At 39.9% G+C, this 23,488-nt stretch overlaps 1 protein-coding gene and 1 pseudogene across 1 annotated transcript; one reads left to right on the top strand and one right to left on the bottom strand.

Moving 5' to 3' along the window:
• Window positions 1-7,354: 7,354 nt before the first annotated feature.
• Window positions 7,355-22,562, bottom strand: PSMA1 (proteasome 20S subunit alpha 1). The gene is made up of 10 exons (XM_055423331.2): window positions 22,450-22,562; window positions 20,677-20,721; window positions 20,298-20,399; window positions 20,087-20,190; window positions 17,925-18,013; window positions 17,230-17,300; window positions 16,980-17,109; window positions 14,242-14,321; window positions 9,155-9,265; window positions 7,355-7,721 (listed from the first exon to the last, which is right to left on the bottom strand). Exons 1-10 carry the CDS (start codon window positions 22,450-22,452, stop codon window positions 7,665-7,667), a joined length of 792 nt encoding a protein of 263 aa, XP_055279306.1. The 5' UTR covers window positions 22,453-22,562; the 3' UTR covers window positions 7,355-7,664.
• Window positions 10,605-11,095, top strand: LOC129554487 (bolA-like protein 3 pseudogene; annotated as a pseudogene).
• Window positions 22,563-23,488: the final 926 nt, after the last annotated feature.

The raw sequence follows: 23,488 nt of genomic DNA, 5'->3' as shown, positions 1-23,488 counted from the left end.
AACTCGGAGAGGACAAGCCCTCTCCGTCCTGCGCCTGCGCGCTCCGAGTACGTCGCAAGCATTTCCAGTTCCGAAGGAACTTGAAAAGGCTCTGTTTTCTTATCGTCGGCTGCTTTAGGCCGAAGAGGAGACTGGAAGCACAAGCTAAGTTTTCCCTGCAAGCCTGAATTAAGCGTTGAGGTCATTTAAACACTACTTAGAAATTGTATTTTCTGCCAGAAACTCCACAGCAGCCAATGGAGGAGAGGGAGTGCTTGGACTCAAGAACATTTTACAGGACTGATGGCCTGGTGGGAAAGAATGCTATCCTAGGAGCTGGAATCCCTTTTCTAGCTCACCCACGAATAAACTGGGAAAGTAACTAAATACAACTTGAGGAAGTAACTTCAGTTCTTTCAAGAGACACTAGATTGTATGAAGATTGTATGAAGATCCATTTCAGTTCTTAACACCTCTGCCTCTGCAGTTAGGCTGGAGTTGCTTGAACATCAGAGTCGCATTGGTTATGATTTCTGGTCTTTGTTTAGTAACGGTCCCCTTCATGATCCTTTAGAAGAACCTAGATTAAATATTTTTATGCATAAGGGGAGATTGACAGTCACTGTTTTAAAGGATTTTACCTGTTTCCAAAGACCTAATTGTTACAGCTATAATCAGCCACAGTACCTCCGATTTTGCACATTTAAGTTTCCACATCCTCATCCCTCCCACCTCCCCCCACCCCCGCAAGAGGATTTTCTGACCAATCATTAATAATAAAAACTTCTTTGAGGCCTTAAGCAAAATAATGTGAATACAAAGAGACCTGACAGAACCTGACATCAACAGGCTCACCTCCGGGAGATATAACACAAATAGTGCCTCTCTATCCAGAATCCAGCCATTTTGACGGTTGTTCTTTCTAGAACCATCAGACAAAAAGTAAATTCTTTGAGAACCCAAAATATATCACAAAAGCCATGTGCTCCTCAAACCCTATCATTCATTTTATTAAAACTATTTTTCTTGAGATCCCATATATTCTTCACCTAGATTCTTCCAACTGTAAAAAAAAAAAAACCCTTGTATAACTATAGTACAGTATCAAATCCATGAAATTGACATTGATACAATTCAGTCTTCATTCATATTTTACCAGTTTTACATGTATTCATTGTGTATTTAGTTCCGGGCAATTATGCTAAGATTCATATGATCACTAATAATTCCATTACAAAGCTTCCTCCTACCATCTTTCTGTCACTGTCCCTTCCCTCCTTAACCCCTGGATACTACTAACCTGATCCCCATGTATGTAATTTTTGTCATTTCAAGAATGCAATATAAATGAATTACACAGTGTAACCTTTTAGTTTGGCTTTGTTTTTCACTTAAGGTTAATTCCCTTAAGATCAACTCAAGCTATGTGTGCAACAAGTTATTCCATTTCTGTCTTTATTTTTAATATGGAATTTTCACAAATTCAGTTATCTGGTTTCCAAGTCCACTTCTCAAGGAGTGGCAATCTATCAGCATGAATAAACAAGAGATCTTTTCAAGAAAATTAAAGATATCAAGGGAATATTTCATGCAAAGATGGGCTCAATAAAGGACAGAAATGGTATGAACCTAACAGAAGCAGAAGATATTAAGAAGAGGTGGCAAGAATACACAGAACTGTACAAAAAATATCTTCACGACGAAGATAATCACGATGGTGTGATCACTCACCTAGAGCCAGACATCTTGGAATGTGAAGTCAAGTGGGCCTTAGAGAGCATCACTACAAACAAAGCTAGTGGAGGTGATGGAATTCCAATTGAGCTATTTCAAATCCTGAAAGATGATGCTGTGAAAGTGCTGCACTCAATATGCCAGCAAATTTGGAAAACTCAGCAGTGGCCACAGGACTGGAAAAGGTCAGTCTTCATTCCAATCCCAAAGAAAGGCAATGCCAAAGAATGCTCAAACTACCGCACAATTGCACTCATCTCACACACTAGTAAAGTCATGCTCAAAATTTTCCAAGCCAGGCTTCAGCAATATGTGCACCATGAACTTCCAGATGTTCAAGCCGGTTTTAGAAAAGGCAGAGGCACCAGAGATCAAATTGCCAACATCCGCTGGATCATGGAGAAAGCAAGAGAGTCCCAGAAAAACATCTATTTCTGCTTCATTGACTTTGCCAAGGCCTTTGACTGTGTGGATCACAATAAACTGTGGAAAATTCTGAAAGAGATGGGAATCCCAGACCACCTGACCTGCCTCTTGAGAAAACTGTATGTAGGTTAGGAAGCAACAGTTAGAACTGGACATGGAACAACAGACTGGTTCCAAATAGGAAAAGGAGTACTTCAAGGTTGTATATTGTCACCCTGCTTATCTAACTTATATGCAGAATACATCATGAGGAACGCTGGGCTGGAAGAAGCAAAAGCTGGAATCAAGATTGCCGGGAGAAATATCAATAACCTCAGATATGCAGATGACACCACCCTTATGGCAGAAAGTGAAGAGGAACTCAAAAGTCTCTTGATGAAAGTGAAAGAGGAGAGTGAATGAAAAGTTTGGCTTGAAGCTCAACATTCAGAAAACGAAGATCATGGCATCTGGTCCCATCATTTCTTGGGAAATAGGGAAACAGTGTCAGACTTTATTTTTTGGGGCTCCAAAATCACTGCAGATGCTGATTGCAGCCAGGAAATTAAAAGACGTTTACTCCTTGGAAGGAAAGTTATGACCAACCTAGATAGCATATTAAAAAGCAGAGACATTACTTTGCCAACCAAGGTCCGTCTAGTCAAAGATATGGTTTTTCCCGTGGTCATGTATGGATGAGAGTTGGACTGTGAAGAACGCTGATCGCCGAAGAACTGATGCTTTTGAACTGTGGTTCTGGAGAAGACTCTTGAGAGTCCCTTGGACTGCAAGGAGATCCAACCAGTCCATTCTAGAGATCAATCGTGGGTGTTCATTGGAAGGACTGATGCTAAAGCTGAAACTGCAATACTTTGGCCACCTCATGCAACGAGTTGACTCACTGGAAAACAGTCTGATGCTAGGAGGGATTGGGGGTGGGAGGAGATGGGGACGACAGAGAATGAGATGGCTGGATGGCATCACTGACTAGATGGACGAGTTTGAGTGAAGTCCGGGAGTTGGTGATGGACAGGGAGGCCTGGCGTGCTGTGCTTCATGGGGTCGCAAAGAGGCGTACACAACTGAGCGACTGAACTGAACTGATCAGCATGAAATGACCCAAAAGGCATTAAAAACTAAATTTAGCAGTAACAAAAGCTCAGCAGTTTGAGCCTACACTGAAAATTGTCATTGCCAGTGTATATACAGTATTGTATATATTTTTTAAATTAACTTGTAATTGGAGGCTACTTTATAATATTGTAGTGGTTTTTGCCATACATTGACATGAATCAGCCATCAGTGTACATGTATTCCCCATCCTGAACCCCCGTCTCACCTCCCTCCCCATCCCATCCCTCAGGGTCATCCCAGTGCACTGGCCCTGAGTGCCCTGTCTCATGCATCAAACCTGTACTGGTGATTTGTTTCACATATGATAATATACATGTTTCAATGCTACTCTCTCAAATCATGCCAACCTTACATTCTCCCACAGAGTCTGAAAGTCTGTTCTTTATATCTGTGTCACTTTTGCTGTCTCATGTATAGGGTCATCGTTACCATCTTTCTAAATACCACATATATGCATTATTATACTGTATTGGTGTTTTTCTGACTTACTTCACTCTGTGTAATAAGCTCCAGTTTCATTCACCTCATTAGAACTGATTCAAATGCATTATTTTTAATAGCTGAGTGATATTCCATTGTGTATTAAGTACAGAGTTTATTAACAGGTATCAGGATCTTAAAGAGCCTAATTCTTCCTCACTTGTTATAACATCACTTTGTCTTGGGACTTCTTTTTATCTAGCATGTAATTATATCATTTTGAATGCTTTTTAAATTATAAATTGAGTGCAAGAACCTGTCATGTAAGAACTGAAAAATTTAGATGTCTAGAAAATCAAGGCCTAAAGAAAAGGGATTTGTCCCCCAAATCACAAAATGGTTCAATACTGAAAAAACTAGGATGAATTCTGTTACCTACTTTACTGCACCTTATTTTTAACTATTCCAGTTCTTCAAAGATGCATATATGGATGCCTAAAAAATTCAAAGTGAATTAAATGTTATCTTATATCAAAGTGATAGATTTTATAAAGATGTTATTAAGAATTTTATTATTTAACACAGACTAAATGGAATGAATGAGAACACACTGGATAAAACATGAAAAGGCATTAAAATGAATTCTGTACAAACAGAATTGAATCTTATTGGGGTGGGGAGGATTTTAAGTTCTAAAGTCAGTATGCTAGACTAAAACTACATACTGAAAAAAATTACTAAAATTTCCCCCAAAGTACAATACAGATCAGTACACCCACTGAGACTGGAGACATGTGGAATGACTCCCTTTCTCTGTTGTGTGTTTGTGTTTCATGAGCTTGACACAGCTTCAGTGTAGGTCAAATGGCACTGGTGGGCTCACTGCAAGCTCAAATGGCAGGCTCTTGAAGCTGATTCCAGAGTGGAGACCAGTATCTCCACATTCCTGTATTTAGTTATAGGTGGCCTTGGCTGGTGGCTCAGATGGTAAGGAATCTGCCTGCAATGTAGAAGACCTGGGTTTGATCCCTGGGTCAGGCAGATCCCCTGGAAAAGGGAATGGCTACCTACTCTGGTATTCTTTCCTGGAGAATTCCATGGACAGAGGAGGCTGGCGAACTACAGTCCATGGGGTCGAAGAGTCAGACACAATTGAGCAATTAACATTTTCACTTTTCATTCCTTCAACAAGGATGCCAGAGTTTCTCTTACCACTCTCCCTTCAAGAAGTCACAAAAGAGTTAAACCTATTAAGATTCACATAAATTTTCCCACTTAGTTCAGTTCAGTTCAGTCGCTCAGTCGTGTCTGACTCTCCACGACCCCATGAATCACAGCACGCCAGGCCTCCCTGTCCATCACCAACTCCAGGAGTACACTCAAACTCATGTCCACAGTCGGTGATGCCATCCAGCCATCTCATTCTCTGTCGTCCCCTCTCCTCCCACCCCCAACCTTTCCTAGCGTCAGAGTCTTTTCCAGTGAGTCAACTCGTTGCATGAGATGGCCAAAGTATTGCAGTTTCAGCTTTAGCATCAGTCCTTCCAATGAACACCCAGGACTGATCTCCTTTAGAATGGACTGGTTGGATCTCCTTGCAGTATAAGGGACTCTCAAGAGTCTTCTCCAACACCACAGTTCAACTTCACAATAATTCTCCAAAGGATTTCCCTAAAGCAGGGTTAAGTCAACAGCTCAGTCAAAAGCAGCTAATTAGTAGAATTAAGTCTAAAATCCAAATTGCCAATCTATGAATGACCTGTTCCTTTCTAGAAAGATATGAATCTAATAACTCCTTTGGGCTTCTGAGCAGTAAAATTCTGGATTACAGGCTTTGTCTTTTATTTTTTGGCTGTGTCACAGGGTTTCTGGGATGTTAGTTTCCTGATCAGAGATTGAACCTGCAACCCCTACAGGGGAAGTGTGGAGGCCTAACCAGAGGACCTCCAGGGAAGTCCCTCGCTTTGTTTTTTTAAAACAGATTTCCTCTAATTTTGCATGATCTAAGATAAAAATTGTACTGCAGTATTTACATACACACTTCATAGGAATAATGGAAGGCAGGCTAAAGATTATGCTAAAGTAGGGCTGGGCAAGAATATGAGGAAATGATGGTTTGAGATTAAAATTTCCCTTTTGCTATTTTTATTGACTACGCCAAAGCCTTTGACTGTGTGGATCACAACAAACTGTGGAAAATTCTTAGACATGGGAATACCAGACCACCTGACTTGCCTCCTGAGAAATATGTATGCAAGTCAAGAAGCAACAGTTAGAACTGGACATGGAACAACAGACTGGTTCCAAACTGGGAAAGGAGTACATCAAGGCTGTATACTGTCACTCTGCTTATTTAACTTATATGCAGAGTACATCATGAGAAACGCTGGGCTGGATGAAGCACAAGCTGGAATCAAGATTGCCGGGAGAAATATCAATAACCTCAGATATGCAGATGACACCACCGTTATGACAGAAAGCGAAGAAGAACTAAAGAGCCTCTTGATGAAAGTGAAAGAGGAGAGTTAAAAAGTTGGCTTAAAACTCAACATTCAGAAAAGTAAGATCATGGCATCCAGTCCCATCACTTCATGGAAAGTAGATGGGAAACAGTGAGAATCTTTGATTTGGGCTCCAAAATCACTGCAGATGGTGACTCTGCAGCCATGAAACTAAAAGATGCTTGCTCCTTGGAAGAAAAGCTATGGCCAACCTAGACAGCATATTAAAAAGCAGAGACATTACTTTGCCAACAAAGGTCCATCTAGTCAAGGCTCTGGTTTTTCGAGTAGTGATGTATGGATGTGAGAGTTGGCTATCAAGAAAGCTGAGCACCAAAAAATTGATGCTTTTGAACAGTGTTGATAGAGAAGACTCTTGACAGTCCCTTGTACTGCAAGGAGATCCAACCAGTCAATCCTAAAGGAAATCAGTCCTGAATATTCATTGGAAGGACTGATGCTGAAGCTCCAATACTTTGCCCACCTGATGTGAAGAACTGACTTTTTATTGGAAAAGACCCTGATGCTGAGCAAGACTGAAGGAGGGAGAAGGGGATGACAGAGGATGGGTTGGTTGGATGGTATCACCAACTCGATGGACATGAGTTTGAGCAAGCTCTGGGAGTTGGTGATAGACAGGGAGGCCTGGTGTGCTGCAGTCCATGGGGTTGAAAAGAGTTGGACACGACTGAGCGGCTGAACTGAACTGATTTTTGCAAAAATTACCTACACTGAGACCACAGATACTATTACTGCCATCTGCTGGTTGTAAAGAAAAATCATTCCCATGTTAATAATCTTCCCACTACTATTATTAGAAAGTGTTTTTTTCTTAGATTTTACTCAGAATCTCCAAGGTTAAGGTCTAAAAATCAGTATTCTGGACCAAACCTCCATGGAGGTTTCTCATGCAGCCAGTCTATTCGCTGGGGTATTAGTATCAGTTCAGTTCAGTTCAGTCGCTCAGTCGTGTCCGACTCTCCGCGACCCCATGAATCACAGTACGCCAGGCCTCCCTGTCCATCAGGCTGTTTTATTTAAGAGGTAATATTTTTCCTGTCACTAAAAATAAGGCAATTTAATTGGCACACATGGTGACCACATATGATGATGACACAGCTATAATCTCAGACTACTGTTTACAGTTGAAGCTACTTAAAAAGTAAAACCCTGATACATCAGCAGGTGAATCAATTTTATTTCACAGTTGTCTTTAAAACCACAAAGACACTATGTTCTTCATATAAAAACATTAGTAAAGAGAACTATATTTCTAGAAAATGATTATAGAGACCCTCTTAAAGAAAAATGAACCCAATTATATGGTTTTGGTGGCAGCTTAGGAAAAACTCACATCTGAACTGATTCCTAAAACATACCATTCTGTTCCACCATTCTGCATCTTTTGGTTCAAAGTATAGATTTTTGTCATCAGTATGTGCTCCTGCATTCTTACAGGTATGACAATACATATATAGACTGGTTTATTGTTTAATGTTCCATTGGTTCATCAGCCTTTTCTGCAGGTTCATCAGCAGGTTGAGTTGGCTTAAGAGAGGAAGAAAAAACAAGGTATGTAAAAAGAACACTTAACCAATATATACTTTTACTCACAAATATTACATAATAAAAATCAATGAACAACTCTAGCATTTCATCATACTTTGTTTTGCTCAAGAATAAAGGCTTTTCTATCACTGCTGCTGCTACTACTAGCCTTAAAAATAGAACCGGCACACTTTAGACATTCTTGCACTAATGCTGCTGCTGCTAAGTCGCTTCAGTCGTGTCCGACTCTGTGCGACCCCATAGACGGAAGCCCACCAGGTTCCCCCGTCCCTGGGATTCTCCAGGCAAGAACACTGGAGTGGGTTGCCATTTCCTTCTCCAATGCGTGAAAGTGAAAAATGAAAGTGAGGTCTCTCAGTCGTGTCCGACTGAGTGACCCCATGGACTCAGCCTACCAGGCTCCTCCATCCATGGGATTTTCTAGGCAATAGTACTGGAGTGGCTTGCCATTGCCTTCTCCATCTTGCACTAATAAACACAGCAAAAATATTTTCCAACAAAGCAGCTGTGAGGTACTAAGCTGCATCGTTCCCAACAGCAGTTAAATAAGGCAAATCTTGCTGCTCCAAATAATACTAACATCTTTTTCAAGTTAAAAAAAGAATTCATGCTTAGAAGAAATTTCTGTACAAGGTACTTTGTTTCCCAATTACACAGCTATTAAATACGCACCTATAAAAGCAAATGTGTATTCAAACTTTTGACAAAAAAGGCCAGTATTTAACCTGAGATTCACCAGTACTTCTTGATCCTTTTCTCAATATTTGTAAAGAGTCAACTTGGTTTCCCAAGCTGGTCACCAGTGAGTTTTCTCTCAGTCCCACCTCTGATAGAATCTTGGCTGGCTCTATGACTTGCTTTAACCAACATAAAGTAAAGAAAGAATGCTGTGCCAGTCCTGGGCCTCAGCCTTAAGAATGCCTGGCAGCCTGTACTTCTGAGCTTTTGAACTTTTGCAACCTCTGAGCTGCTTCCTGCCAGAGATACTCTGGTGAAGGAGAGGCCCTGAGACTACATGGACGGAGGCCCAGCCACCCTTCTAGCTGTCCCTCCAAGATACCTAGCAAATGTGAGTAAAGAAGACGCAAGAGTAAAGCCATCTCAGATGTTCCAGCCCTACCCCTTCAACTGACTGCAATGTTTGAGAAACCCGAAGTGACATGAGCCAAAGAACCATCTAGCTGAGCCCATCAACACACAGAACTCAGAAGCTACAACAGAGAACTAAATCACCCTTTTTGTGTTTTATGGAGATCACTGAACCTCTCAGTATTAGTTCTTAGTTTTCCTACTGCCACATGAATTATGAGCCTATCTCAAAAATTAAAGACAAAAACAGTAGATTTACACAGTTGTGGTAGGAACAGCAGTTCACAAAAGAATTAGTCTCTTGGTTATAATTAGTTATATACCTGTGCCTTTCTCTGTGGTCTTTCTTCCAGACCTTCCAGGAATGGAGACACATCATCATCATCATAAATTGTAAACTCCAAGTCTTTACCAACAATTCCAATGGAAACATTCTGAAGGGGGAAAAAAAGGTAAAAATTAAAAATCGAGAGAATTTAGGTTGGAAATAGGCTTATGATAAAATGAAAAAAAGCTGAATAAAAATTTATACAGCACTTGAATGAGACAAAAAAAAACTTAGGGAGAAAAAGAAGAAAACTGGTAAATTTTTGTAATCTGCAGATTTAATATTCACTTTTGATAACTACGAATAATCCTGAAGGTCTATGTCACCTAGAAATTTGCAACTTGGCTCACAGTCAGAATGTGAAGACCAGTGTGAGGAAACAAACCATTTGCTAAGAAGTAAGCCTTCTTTCGGAGAAGGCAATGGCAAGCCACTCCAGTACTCTTGCCTAGAAAATCCCATGGACGGAGGAGCCTGGTAGGCTGCAGTCCCTGGGGTCGCTACAAGTCAGACATGACTGAGCGACTTCACTTTCACACATTGGAGAAGGAAATGGTAACCCACTCCAGTGTTCTTGCCTGGAGAATCCCAGGGACGGGGGGAGCCTGGTGGGCTGCCGTCTATGGGGTCGCACAGAGTCGGACACGACTGAAGTGACTTAGCAGCAGCAAGCCTTCTTTGATAGTATATTAAAAAGCAGAGACATTACTTTGCCAACAAAGGTCCGTCTAGTCAAGGCTATGGTTTTTCCCATGGTCATGTATGGATGTGAGAGTTGGACTGTGAAGAAAGCTGATCGCTGAAGAATTGATGCTCTTGAACTGTGGTGTTGGAGAAGACTCTTGAGAGTCCCTTGTACTGCAAGGAGATCTAACCAGTCCATTCTAGAGGAGATCAATCCTGGGTGTTCATTGGAAGGACTGATGCTAAAGCTGAAACTACAATATTTTGGCCACCTCATGCGACGAGTTGACTCACTGGAAAAGACTCTGATGCTGGGAAAGGTTGGGGGCAGGAGGAGAAGGGGACGACAGAGAATGAGATGGCTGGATGGCATCACCGACTCGATGGACATGAGTTTGAGTAAACTCCGGGAGTTGGTGATGGACAGGGAGGCCTGGTGTGCTGTGATTCATGGGGTCGCGGAGAGTCGGACACGACTGAGCGACTGAACTGAACTGAAGCCTTCATTCTTTACCATCTGAGAGGTAAAGCCTACATTCTAAGAAATAATTAAATTTGTTCCTTGTGTAAGTTAAGACATGATGGTTCTTAAGGAAATAAATTTTGGGTTCTAAAATATTGAGTTTAGGGGACTTAGAACTATGTTCTACATGGAAAAATTAAAAAGCAACTCTTAAAATGTTCAGTGAATGCTAACCAGTACAGTAGAGCTCCTGTAAGATTAAAATTTCAGTGAGGGATGGTGGGCCGCGTCGGCCGGGATGGTGGTGTGGAGCCTGGCTGCGGCAGCGCCTCTGCTTCGCAGAACCCGCCAGCTTCCTCTTCTCCACTGGGCCCAGCGCATGTTTGCCTCACAGACTGAGGGGGAGCTCAAAGTGACCCAGATTCTCAAAAGAAAAGTTTCCTCAAGCTACAGCTCTCAAAGTCACTGACATTTCAGGAGGCTGTGGGGCAATGTATGAAATTAAAATTGAATCAGAAGAATTTAAAGAGAAGAGAACTGTCCAGCAGCACCAGATGGTTAATCAGGCACTAAAAGAAGAAATCAAAGGTATGCATGGATTGCGGATATTTACCTCTGTCCCCAAACACTGACCATACTCTGGCTGCGTTGCTGCTGCTGCTAAAACTCTGGATGAATCTTACTGCCACCATTCTTTCCTCAGCATATGACAAAAAATTTATCTATTTTGTTCATAGACATTTCCATATTGTAATTATAGAAGAATATGGTATCTATTTAGATATTAAATTAAAGGCAACAGGTAAGTAAAAATTTTTCATTACAAAATACGTACTGAATCCTGCTCTGTGCCTGGGCAACATTCTTAACATGGGGATAATGTAATTAATAGAAGCAGACCAAGAAAGACTATATGAAATTTTAAAAAATAAATAAAATAAAATTTCAGTGAGAACTTGAGACATTAAGGATATATAGGGCATTCTCTATGATTCACTAAAAATGTAAAATCAGAAAGCTAGATACCTGAGCCAAACTTTCCAAGTTGTAAATGCCAACAGTCAACTGTATACCCAAAATTTAAAAGACAGTCATCTTGAAGTGATGGCATTATAGGTATTTTTAAAACAAATAAAAACAATTTAATGTACTTTCCTAATTTTTTTGAAAGAATATTATTTTTATGATAGGAAATGCTGTTTAAAAAAAGATTATGCAGGTTATAAAGTCTTCATACGCACATTAACTTAATTACCCAATCATAACAAAATGTATTTTATAATATGGTAACTGATCTCTCTAGTGATCATTAACCTCAAGGAGGGCTTTAGTTGTTGTATTATACAAGTTTCTAGATCATTCAATCTCCCCTTCCCTGGACAACTCTAACATTCTCCGTTTCTCTTGCAGCTCAAAACCTTGCTTCTATTCAACTGAGAAAGCAATCAGAAGAGAATGTTCATAAGCTTCCACAGTATCCAATCTTTCCTATATCTATCCCTAGATTCTCTCCCTTCGTGTTACTGGGAATGAAGAGCCCCAGTCCTCTCTGAAGTCTACCTTTTCACCTAGGTACTGTTGGTGATTGGTCCAGCAGTTCTTCTCATTTTATCCTATATAGATGTTTTAACCTTTTTTTTCCTTAATAATGATGTTTAATCTACTTAGTGCACATCTTTACTTGTTTATTTATTTCTGTGCTATGTAGCATGCAGGACCTTAGTTCTCCAACCAGAGATGGAACCCATGCCCCGTGCACTGGAGTGCAGTCTTAATCACTGGACCACCAGGGAAGTTCCATCAATCTTTTTCTTGATACTGGATTATTTTTATAACCATGCAGCAAACTTCTGTAATCTCTCCCATCTTAACAAGCCAAAACCCTTTTTTTCCCCTACATTCTCTACCAACCACCACCCCCTTTCTCTGGACCTGTAACAGAAAGTCTCCTCTGAAGAGCTGTCTCCAATTTCTCTCATTTTCTCCTGACTCTATTTCTAGCGTACTTTTCCCCTCCATTCCATTAAGACTGTCTAGTCAAGTTTCAGTAACACCACTGCTAATCTAAATGTTAATTCTCAGTCCACATCTTTCATGGCCTACTGTGAGTGTTTCACTCTCTTCTCCTTAAAAGTCAGTTCACCTCTCTATTAGTAGGTTCTTTATTTGTTAGTTGTGGGTTCAACCAACCATGGATCAAAAATACTTGGGGAAAAAAATTCCAGAAAGTTCTGAACAGCAAAACTAAATTTGCTGTGCCCTGGCAACTGTTTACACAGCACTTATATTGCAATTATAACTATTTACGTGCATTTACATTGTATTAGGTGACACAGGTAATGTAGAGATAATTTCAGGTATACAGGAGGATTGTGTATAGGCTATATGCAAGTATGACATCATTTTACATAAGGGACTTGAGCACCCTTGGATTTAGGGATCCATGGTAGGGGATTCTGGAACTAATCCCCCTACCACTGATTCCAATGGATGACTGGTTTCTTCATTTCCTTTTAAAGATGCCACATTTTCCATGTTTTCCTCCTACCTCCCTGGCATATTTCTCAGTCCCTTTTTGCTGATTCCTACTCTCACCCTCTAATCTCTAAAGGATAGAGTACCCTTGACCAAGTCTTCAAACTTATTCTAATCTTTCAAAAATCTAATCCTGGCCAATCTCTAAATACCTTTTTTACACGAAGACGTCAAAACTTTAGTTCTAGGATAAACCGAGATCTCCACCAAACTCTAGGGGGTGAACATCCAATAATCACTTATTCTGTATCACCAAATGGACAAACGAGACATTTCAAATTTTGTATGTTCTAAACTAACTGCCTGATCTTCCTCTACAACCTTAACCCCGAAATCTGTTCCTCCAAATGTCTCATCCATCTCAGTAAATCGTAAGTCTATCCTTCCTCTAATCAGGCAAAAACGCTAAAGGCATTTTTTAAACTCACACAACCAAGTCGTTAGCAAACCTTTCTGGTTCTAATTTCAAAACACATGCAAAATCGAACCACTTCTCATCATCTCCAACTCTATGACTCTGCTCTAATCTACCACAGTCTATCACTTGAATTACTGTAACAGCCTTGAAACTATTTCCACCCATGCCCCTACTCAAAATGGCAACGAGAGTGACTTTTAAAATCTACATCAAGCCACAGGATTGCTCTGCTCAAACTCAGAGTAAAATCCAAAGTACCTGCAATGTTTACAGGACATATGCTATGTGGCCTCCATTACCTCTCTGACTTTATTCCTTCTTCTCCTCTTGATTACTGACTCCAACACAACTGGCCTCCTTATGTTGAATACTAGGAACATTCTGAACTCAAGGCCCCACATACATAGCTCACTCACGCAACTCTTTTAGATCTTTCCCTCAAATTTCACTTTCTCAGTGAGACCATCTTTCACCCCTCTATGTTAAATTATACCCATGATGCCTCCTTCTTATACCCTATTGGCCATTCTTTCTCCTTTTGAACCTGTTTTATTTTTCTAAGCATTTATCACATTCTAATATCCTACATAATCTACTTGTGGATACACTGTCTCTCTTTGCCCACCTGGATGTATGTCCAAGGAATGCCAAGATGTTTGTTGTATGCATTATATTTTCTCAGTGCCTACTGCCTGCATGTGATTGGTGCTCAATGTATATTAAAAATACAAAGATATTCCTATCTCTTGATGAAAGACATTCTGCAACAGAATTTTATGTTTTATTGCTTTATACCAAAAAGAAATGTTTAAAAATCATTTCAAAATCAGTCATTTAGTGAATACCTTAAAGAGAAAGAATGAGCCGAGGAAACCATCTTGCAAATTAAAGAATTGTAAGTATACACACCTCTATTACTTACATTTGTATAATATATGATTAAACTATGTTAGTATCCCCAATTGGAAAATGTGATATTTACCTTTGTAGTTAGGTCCTGTTCTGCAGGAAGGGTTTCCCGTAAGGCACGCAGACCATGTTTAACCAGTTCATTCAAATTGCCTAAATATAATAAATTAACAATTACTTCTTAATTCTATTTTCATGATAGGCTGCCTTTATTTATTTGTCAGGTCTATAGTCTGAAATCATGGTTTTAGTCACACACTAAATATATCATAATAAAGAAAATCTAATGTTTGGCCATATAATCTTCTAATAATCTATTATTAGATTGCTGTTGTTTTATTTAATGAGAGAATACATGATTTTTGTTACTAAAGTTACCCTTTTCTTATGCTAAGTTAAATTAAAATCCTGATACAAATCAGGATTTTACAGCTCAAAGTTTTGTAAAATGTACTCTGTGAAATGTTTGTCACCGTATTTGCTCTTTATAAAAGAGTCTTCAATTGCCTGTATGTGGTCAGTATTGCCCTGACCAAAACTATACAAAGCTACCAAAAGAAAGTAAAACTACAGATGAGTATCCCTGATTAACAAACACACAAAAACCTCAACAAAATATCAGCAAACTGAATCCAGCAATGTTTATATGTTTCCATAAATATTTTACGTATAATTTATGCTATACATCATGACCAAGAAGGATTTGTCCCAGGAATGCAAAGCTGGCTGAACATTCAAAAGTCAATGAACGTTAGGCAGAACACTCAATGACATAAATCAAAGCAATATCCTCTATGACCCACCTCCTACTGCAACTGAAATAAAAACAAGAGTAAACAAGGGGGACCTGATTAAACTTAAAAGCTTCTGCACAGCAAAGGAAACTATAAGCAAGGTGAAAAGACAACCCTCAGGATGGGAGAAAATAATAGCAAATGAAACAACTGACAAAGGATTAATTTCCAAAATATACAAGCAGTTCATAAAACTTAATGCCAGAAAAACAAACAACCCAATCAAAAAGTGGGAAAAACACTTAAACAGACATTTCTCCAAAGAAGACATACAGATGGCTAACATATGAAAAGATGCTCAACATCGCTCATTATTAGAGAAATGCAAATCAAAACTACAATGAGATATCACCTCATACCGGTCAGAATGCTGCGGCTGCTGCTAAGCCTCTTCAGTCATGTCTGACTCTATGCGACCCCATAGATGGCAGCCCACCAGGCTTCCCTGTCTCTGGGATTCTCCAGGCAAGAACACTGGAGTGGGTTGCCATTTCCTACTCCAATGCATGAAAGTGAAAAGTGAAAGTGAAGTCGCTCAGTCCTGTCCGACTCTTCGCGACCCCATGGACTGCAGCCTACCAGGCTCCTCCATCCATGGAATTTTCCAGGCAAGAGTACTGGAGTGGACTGCCATTGCCTTCTCCGCTGGTCAGAACGGCCATCATAAAAAATCTACAAACAATAAATGCTGGAGAGGGTGTGGAGAAAAGGGAATGTTCTTGCACTATAGGTGGGAATGTAAACTGATACAGTCACTATAGAAGACGGTATGGAGATTCCTTAAAAAACTAGGAATAAAACCACCATAGGACCAAGCAATCTCACTCCTAGGCATTTAACCTGAGGAAACCAAAATTGAAAATGACACATGTATCCCACTGTTCACTGCAGCACTATTTACAATAGCTAGAACATGGAAGCAACCTAGATGTCCACTGACAGATGAATGGATAAAGAAGTTGTGGTATATATACACAATGGAATATTACTCAGCCATAAAAAAGAACAAATTTGAGTCCATTTTGATGAGGTGGATGAACCTAGAACCTATTATACAGAGTGAAATGAGTAAGAGAAAAATAAATATTGTATTCTAATACATATATACAGAATCTAGAAAAATGGTACTGAAGAATTTATTTTCAAGGCAGCAATGGAGAAACAGACTTATGGACATGGGGAGAAGGGAGCAGAGGGTGGGATGTATGGAAAGAGTAGCATGAAAACTTACATCACCATATGTAAAATAGATAGCCAATGGGAATTTGCTGTGTGGCTCAGGAAACTCAAACAGGGGCTCTGTATCAATCTAGAGGGGTGGGATGGGGCAGGAGATGGGAGGGAGGTTCAAAAGGGAGGGGATATATGTATACCTATGGCTGATTCATGTTGAGGTTTGACAGAAAACAACAAAATTCTGTAAAGCAATTATCCTTCAATAGAAAAAAAAAAAAGTCAATGAATGCAATACACCACAATAGAATGCTGGGGGGTGGGGGTGGCGGTGGATGCATGATTACCTTAATAGATGCATAAAAAGCATGTGTTAAAATCCAAGACCCTTGCATAAGCAAACCATTTGAAAACCTGCCCCTATTATCATGTTACATCTTTTACTTTTCTTTCTCACAACTAAACTGATTTATTTATTTATGGACTACTTATTGCAGAAATGTCTATGTGGCTGAAAGTAAGAATCACAGAAAAATAAAAGCTGTAAACAGAATTTACAAGTAGTAACTAGTACAGTGGCTCTCAACTCTGGATGGGGCAAAATTTCAGACCAATTGAATCAAAAATCTTCAAGGTAAGGAATACATACTTATATTTTGAAAAAGTTCTACTGGTGACTAAAACTACCCTGGTAGCCAGAGAAAGTAAAAACTAGTATATATGGCAGATATAATATACACTTCATGGGCTTAATCTTTTCAAGAAAAGTAGATCTTTTTTTCATGTAGAATACTGTTTACTCACTATATAAAGACTAGGAGGGCAAAAAAGAAAAATTACTTACACTCCATAAACTCTGACATATGTCTCTCCAAGTAAGTACGAGCTGATTGAGATCGGGCTCCAATGGACATAGCTCTGCAGTCAAAATAGTTAGCAGATGGACAAGTTTGGAAAATGTGAGGACCCATATCCTACAAATAGAAGAAAAAAACATTGCATAATTCTTGACTCTGATTGAGCTAAAAATTAGAAAATTTGTTAGTTTCAAAAAAAAAAAATCATTAAAATGTAACAATACTCTATGAACTTACATCATAACCAGCAATGAGCAGTCCAACACCATATGGTCTCCGGCCATATCGCTGCGTTGGTATCTGGGTTTCTTAAACCAGTTAAAGAGTTTGTTCTAACAAGAAGTAAAGTACTATCTTTAATTTCAAATTAAACATTATCAACAAAGAGTTCTGGTTTTTTTAATTGCTGCATAATCCACTACCCCAAAAAGAAGAAAATAAAACAAATATTTCTTTGGCTTAGTGTTAAAAGATGTCTGACTATCCACAAAACCCAAATTGAGTGCTAGCAAGATGATCTTTTCTGATGTAGAGAATTTCATTCATTTTGGATATAGGGGCAAGGATTTGGGGCGAACATCTATAACCACCAATAAACAAACATTAAATCTCTTCTAAAATTGATGCTCAGTTTTTCTGAAATTGGGCTTATCTATATCTGGAACATATTAATTGCTTATCTATAAAGGCTGATAAAAAGAACAACCCAACTCATTTAGAATCTATTCTTCCATAGTAAAACTCCCTACAACTCTCCTTCTAAAGACTTTAAGCATTCTTTTATTGAAAAGTCACTAAACTTAAAGTTTGTACAATCTTACCTATGTTATATATTATCATATTCCTAATAAGTAACATAACGATTAAGTATCAAGACCCTTTAAAGTCTACATCCATAAATGCCACGATAAATGCATAAATAAAAAGGATACTGCTTCCAATTAGAGATACAAGACGAGACACAGGAAGAGGTCTGTCAAATACAAATCTGGAATCCAAACACTCCTGGCGCATAAAATTACTGAAAAAGAAACAAGAAAAACTGGTAATTTCAAATCACAGAGTCATTCTAATCAAACAAAGTAATTTGGTTTCTTTTTGCTTCTTCCAGATGTTTACATGAATTACATCCATACAATGGAACCATAAACATATAATGACAAGGATGCATTTCTCTATCAAAGCTCCTCTATATTTTAAATGTTCTATTATTGAAAGTGACTAACTTTAAAGTTTTCACAATTTTACCTAAGTTTGTGACTACATGTTTCTTAGCTCTAGATAACCTTTGCCTCAGAGCACTTTACAGAACAGAGAAGAAAAGGCTGCACAATAGGAAAAGAGCAATCTCTCTTCTCTTACCGTATCTGTCAACAAGACTGTCTTAATTCCACGTCTTGAGCTACCAAAAAGAATAACTTTGCTTTTTTCCTTGAAAGCTGACAAAAATTTCCCCAACAGAACAAACAGAAGAAACTGAATCCATACTAGGGCACTGTTAACATGTTCCTGTCGATGTTACTTCTATCCATAGCAGTACTCTAGAGGAGACACTCCACTGTTAAGTCTCTTAAACCCAACAAGATGCAAGCAAATGCAACACTGGGGAAAAGAAAATTCACACCTAACTCTTAAAGTCAAGAGGATAAACTATTCTTTCATATCACTCTGTCTAGTTTATGTGTGTCACATCTGATGATCAAATGTTGGCTGCCGTAACCAACCTAGGTGTTCACTACTTTCACTTAAGTTCATTTCCCAAGGCTGTCTAACACTGCATTGCTCAATATGGCAGGTACTAATAACATGTGACTGCTGCTGCTAAGTCACTTCAGTCGTGTCCGACTCTGTGTGACCCCATAGACGGCAGCCCACCAGGCTCCCCTGTCCCCGGGATTCTCCAGGCAAGAACACTGGAGTGGGTTGCCATTTCCTTCTCCAATGTGTGAAAGTGAAAAGTGAAAGTGCAGTCACGTCCGACCCATAGCGTGTGACTAGTGAGCACTAAAAAAGTGTCTAGTCTGAACTAAGATGTATCAATACAAAATATACATGAAATTTCAAAGATTTAGTGTAATAAACAATGTAAAATATCTAATAAAGCTTTTAAATGATTACATGTGACAATATTTTTGAAAGACTGGGTTAAGTAAAATGTTTGACAATGCAATATATATTTTCAATAGCCAACAGAAAACACTAATGTAGTCACTAAATTGCTGACCTAAGAGGGCAGGGAACTCACCAAATAACTTGAAAAATTTTAAACATCAGCATTATTAATTTTCTTTAAGTGTTTATATTCCTCCTTTCCTCATTAAATCACAGACAAGAGATTACTTGTGGCTAACTACCTCCCACTTACCAACACATACACTGAAAGATGCTGTATGAAGTGTTCTACATGTTAGGCTATTTATCAATAACCTTAGAAAAAAATACTAAAAACACTGAGAGTTTGAGTAACTAGAGCAATATCAGATTGAGTGTTAAAAGTGGAAATTAAAGACTGTGTGATCCCAAAGCCCCAGCTCTTCAGCTGTACTATGCCTCTCAACTAAAAATAATCTTTATCCCCCACCCCCTCCAAAGAAATATACCTGTTGCTCTCTACTTTTTGCCTTGTACTACAGATATTCTACTAGATTTTAAGCTCCTAGAAGGTAAGATTTATGTCTGAGTCACCTTTGTATACTCTTTGTATCCAGAATTGAGCTTTGGAAAAAATAAATGTCAAATGAATACTGGTGTATTAAAGACAGCAAGGGTGGTTCAGCTGATCCTTCAGAAACCTGAAGTGTCAAGCTCTTCTCAGATCTAACATCAAACTATATATACTGAGTTAACAAGTAATACATTATTCAATGACTTCTAAAAAGGATTAATGTTAATATGGTTAATCCTATTAATTACTGCTACAGTGATCAAGAAATGGAATACTTAGTAACTGAGCCTGAATCCATTAAGGTACTAACAATCTTAACTGATAAACACTCTGGCAGACAACTTCCTAAAATACCTGGATCATTTCTAGATTTGTAATCAATTATGAATCAAAAGGGATGTTTCTTTTGTTTTCCAGGATCATACTTACCATAACAGTCGAGCATCAGCAGTAAGTCCCGCAATTGAGATACCAATATGGTTATCAACATGGAGAATTTTTTTCTGATGAGCTGCAAGTTCTGACTGTGCTCTCTAATTTAAGACAAAAGAGTAAGTTTATAATTTTATTATTTTTATAGTGAAACTAACATTTTATAGTGTTTTCTAAAGGAGGAAGATATATTTATTGCTTTATTTACCTTCAATGCAACCAACACTGCATGAGTTTTTGATTTCAGACCAACTGTGGCTGAACCTTGTTTGACAGCTTCCATTGCATATTCAATTTGATGAATTCTGCCCTAAAATGAAAAAAAAACAAACACCAACACACCTTAGTCATTACAAGACCCTTTTACATATTTAAAATAATTTAGCAATCCCAAATCTCAAGTGAGCACAGTTACATCTCAAAAGCTGTTTCTTAAAACTAGAAGACAGACTTGAATGATAAACTTAGGTTTCAGGAACGTATAAAATTATTATACTCCATTTTCTTACTTCCTACAATCCCATAAGCTTCTAAACACATTGCAGTCACCAAAAGTCACTTCACAGGAATAATATAAAATATTTTACCTGAGGGCTCCAAACAGTGACATCATTGTCATACTGGTTGCGAAACTGAAAGTAAATGAAAAAAGACCTATTAACACAAGAACATTACAAATTCAAAACCTTAACAAGCTCTATCATTAAGAAATGTTCTCTCATCTCTCTCCATCCAGCATTAAGGAAAAGCTGTTATTGCAGAATCATTGGAAGATTACTACTGTAATCAGTTGCAAGCCAATTTTACATTGATAGGGAGCTGGGCGGGGGTGTGGGGGAGGCTGGATCGAGATGTTACCTAGCTTCCCAACCAGTCTTGCAGTTCTAACACTGTTCATAGTACTTGCTTTGGGTTGAGTCAATTACTAAAGTTCCTATGTGTCCACTTTCCTTTCTATCTTTGCTAATATTCTTCCCTATATCAGACCCTAATAAATGGTCAAAAGCATTACCTTTTCTTAAATCAGCTCAAATCTTTTCTCCATCTTTTCTCCCCAAATCTCAAAACATACTCCCACCAGTTCTTTATCTACACTTCCTTTTCTGCCTCATACTACGATTTGGGGTATGTCTGATTTATCTTTGAACCTTCACTGCACTTAAAACATTCACACTGAATATGTAAAGGCACATACTGAACGTGCCTGTCATTCATTCATACTGAATGAGAACACAAGAATGTCCCCACGAAGTCAGAAGTGGACACAAATTGCCATAAAAACAGACCCATTACTGCTTTAAAGACGGTATTAAAACAAGTCCATCTGGGTCGGGAAGATCCCCTGGAGAAGGAAATGGTAACCGACTCCAGTATTCTTGCCTGGAGATTCCCATGGACGGAGAAGCCTGGTAGGCTACAGTCCACGGGGTCGCAAAGAGTCGGACACGACTGAGCGACTGAACGGAACGGAACGGAACGGAACGGAACCAGCACAGTACTTGGGAGACTAATCATGGGGGTGAGAAGGCTGAGCGCCGGAATGGCAGGCACAGGCCTGGAATCCCTGAGCTCTATATTATAACTCTGATTTCATCACTAATATCAGCTTCAGTTCACTCATTTGTAATATCAGGTGACTAGACAAAGGGCTTCCCTGGTGGCTCAGAGGTTAAAGCGTCTGCCTCCAATGCGGGAGACCCGGGTTTGATCCCTGGGTCGGGAAGACCCCCTGGAGAAGGAAATGGTAAGCCACTCCAGTATTCTTGCCTGGAGAATCCCATGGACGGAGAAGCCTGGTAGACTACAGTCCACGGGGTCGCAAAGAGTCGGACACGACTGAGCGACGGAACGGAACAGACAAAGTGATTGAAAAGGGCTTTTTCTGACAGAGCTCTAAGAAAAAGATTGCAGAGGGACCCGCCAAAAAAATGAACGCGGTGCAGGCAGCAACCCAAACCCTGGAATCAAGTCCGCGCTTGGCAGTACAAGGAGGTCTGAAGTCCCTTATTTTTCCTTTCTCCCCCACAGAGCACTAGGGCCCTCTCTGGACCGCTCGTAATCTATTCGACTGAAGAAACCTGAGGAGCGAAATCTGCTGGTAGACCGAGAAGATACTGTTCAAGGCCCAGTGGAAAGCGAAACAAACCCCAGGGAAAGGTCGCACCGGCAGCACAGACTACCGACCTCCACTCTCCCGGCCAGGCCGGAGATGCTGAATCACCGTCTGAACCATCCCGTCGGCTACGGTTCCCAAGTCCCATGGCCCCGGACCGCTCTAAGGAAGGCATGAGAAGAAGCTCCCCAACGCCCAGCCAGCGGACCTCTTCCCCAACCCTGCCTAAGCTCGGAATCCAACGCACCATGGTTCCGGCGCGAGCCTGGCTTCGGCCTCCTGCAAACCTGCGGATGGATCAGCACTGCCGAAGCTTCCGCTCGGCGATCTACAGAGAAGACTGCGGACTTTGACGGCGGCGGCACAGGGTAGAATAGTTTATTCCAGAGATATCGATAGGCTTCCTGTGCTTCCCCGCCCTCAAAGCTCTCAGGCGGCTCAGAAGTGGGAGGGGCCTGGGAAGCTAGAGGAACTGAGATTGGCTGGAAACCTTGGGCCAGGAGTGCCCGCGGGAGCTAGGAGCTGCTGGACTGCAGCTACCAAGTACCCCTTCTTGGGTTCTTGGTGAAGTTACCTGCGTGTTGCTGACTCCTGTCAGTTTCTCACCGGCCTGACCAGATGCACCAGACTACAGGTGATCGAGTGTGTGGCTCAGTCTCCCCGTAAGCGATATATGAGGTGTTGTGTAATGTGAGAAGAACGACACTGAAAGAAAGGCCACAAATAATGGTCCGTTTTTGTGCCAACCATCCTCTCCCTCTATCTTGTTTGTGAACATGCTTTTCTTTCTACTTTGGAATCCTTTTTCCTACTCCTTGGAGAACTCATCTTTCAAGGATTTGTTATCGTCAATCTTTTTAACATTATTATTGGTTTCACCTCTAAGAGATTTTACACTCTTTGAGGGCGCCAGTGTCTTTCTGTATCTTCAAAACCAAGCACGATGCCGAAAGATTAGGCAACCAAGAAAAAAGGTGGACATTTTCTTCCAAGACACGTATTTTCTCTTTTGTGAGCACCTTTTAGGAAATCCTCAAATGAAATAGTTTAGGATAGTTGTGTAATCAGTTGCCAACCTAACATTTACCGACTGCCAATGATGACTTTAAGTTAAGTGAAGTCGCACAGTCCCGTTCGACTCTTTGCGACCCCATGGACTGTACAGTCCATGGGATTCTCTAGGCCAGAATACTGGAGTGGGTAGCCTTTCCCTTCTCCAGGGGATCGTTTCAACCCAGGGATTGAAACCAGGTCTCCTGCGTTGCATGCACATTCTTTACCAACTG

This window comes from Moschus berezovskii, chromosome 14 (assembly GCF_049115385.1).
Source record: "Moschus berezovskii isolate FMDL1 chromosome 14, NW_MosBer_1.0, whole genome shotgun sequence".
NCBI lineage: Eukaryota > Metazoa > Chordata > Mammalia > Artiodactyla > Moschidae > Moschus > Moschus berezovskii.
Note: the sequence above shows the minus strand (reverse complement) of the source record. Positions and strands in the feature narration are given on the sequence as shown.

What these genes read in the sequence shown, in the direction of transcription:
- PSMA1 (XM_055423331.2), bottom strand. An exon ending in TGCTCATTGCTGGTTATGAT is followed by an intron (nt 17,110 to 17,229) that starts GTAAGTTCATAG and finishes TTCTATTTGTAG; the next exon opens with GATATGGGTCCTCACATTTT. An exon ending in AACAGGACCTAACTACAAAG is followed by an intron (nt 9,266 to 14,241) that starts GTAAATATCACA and finishes TTCCCCCTTCAG; the next exon opens with AATGTTTCCATTGGAATTGT.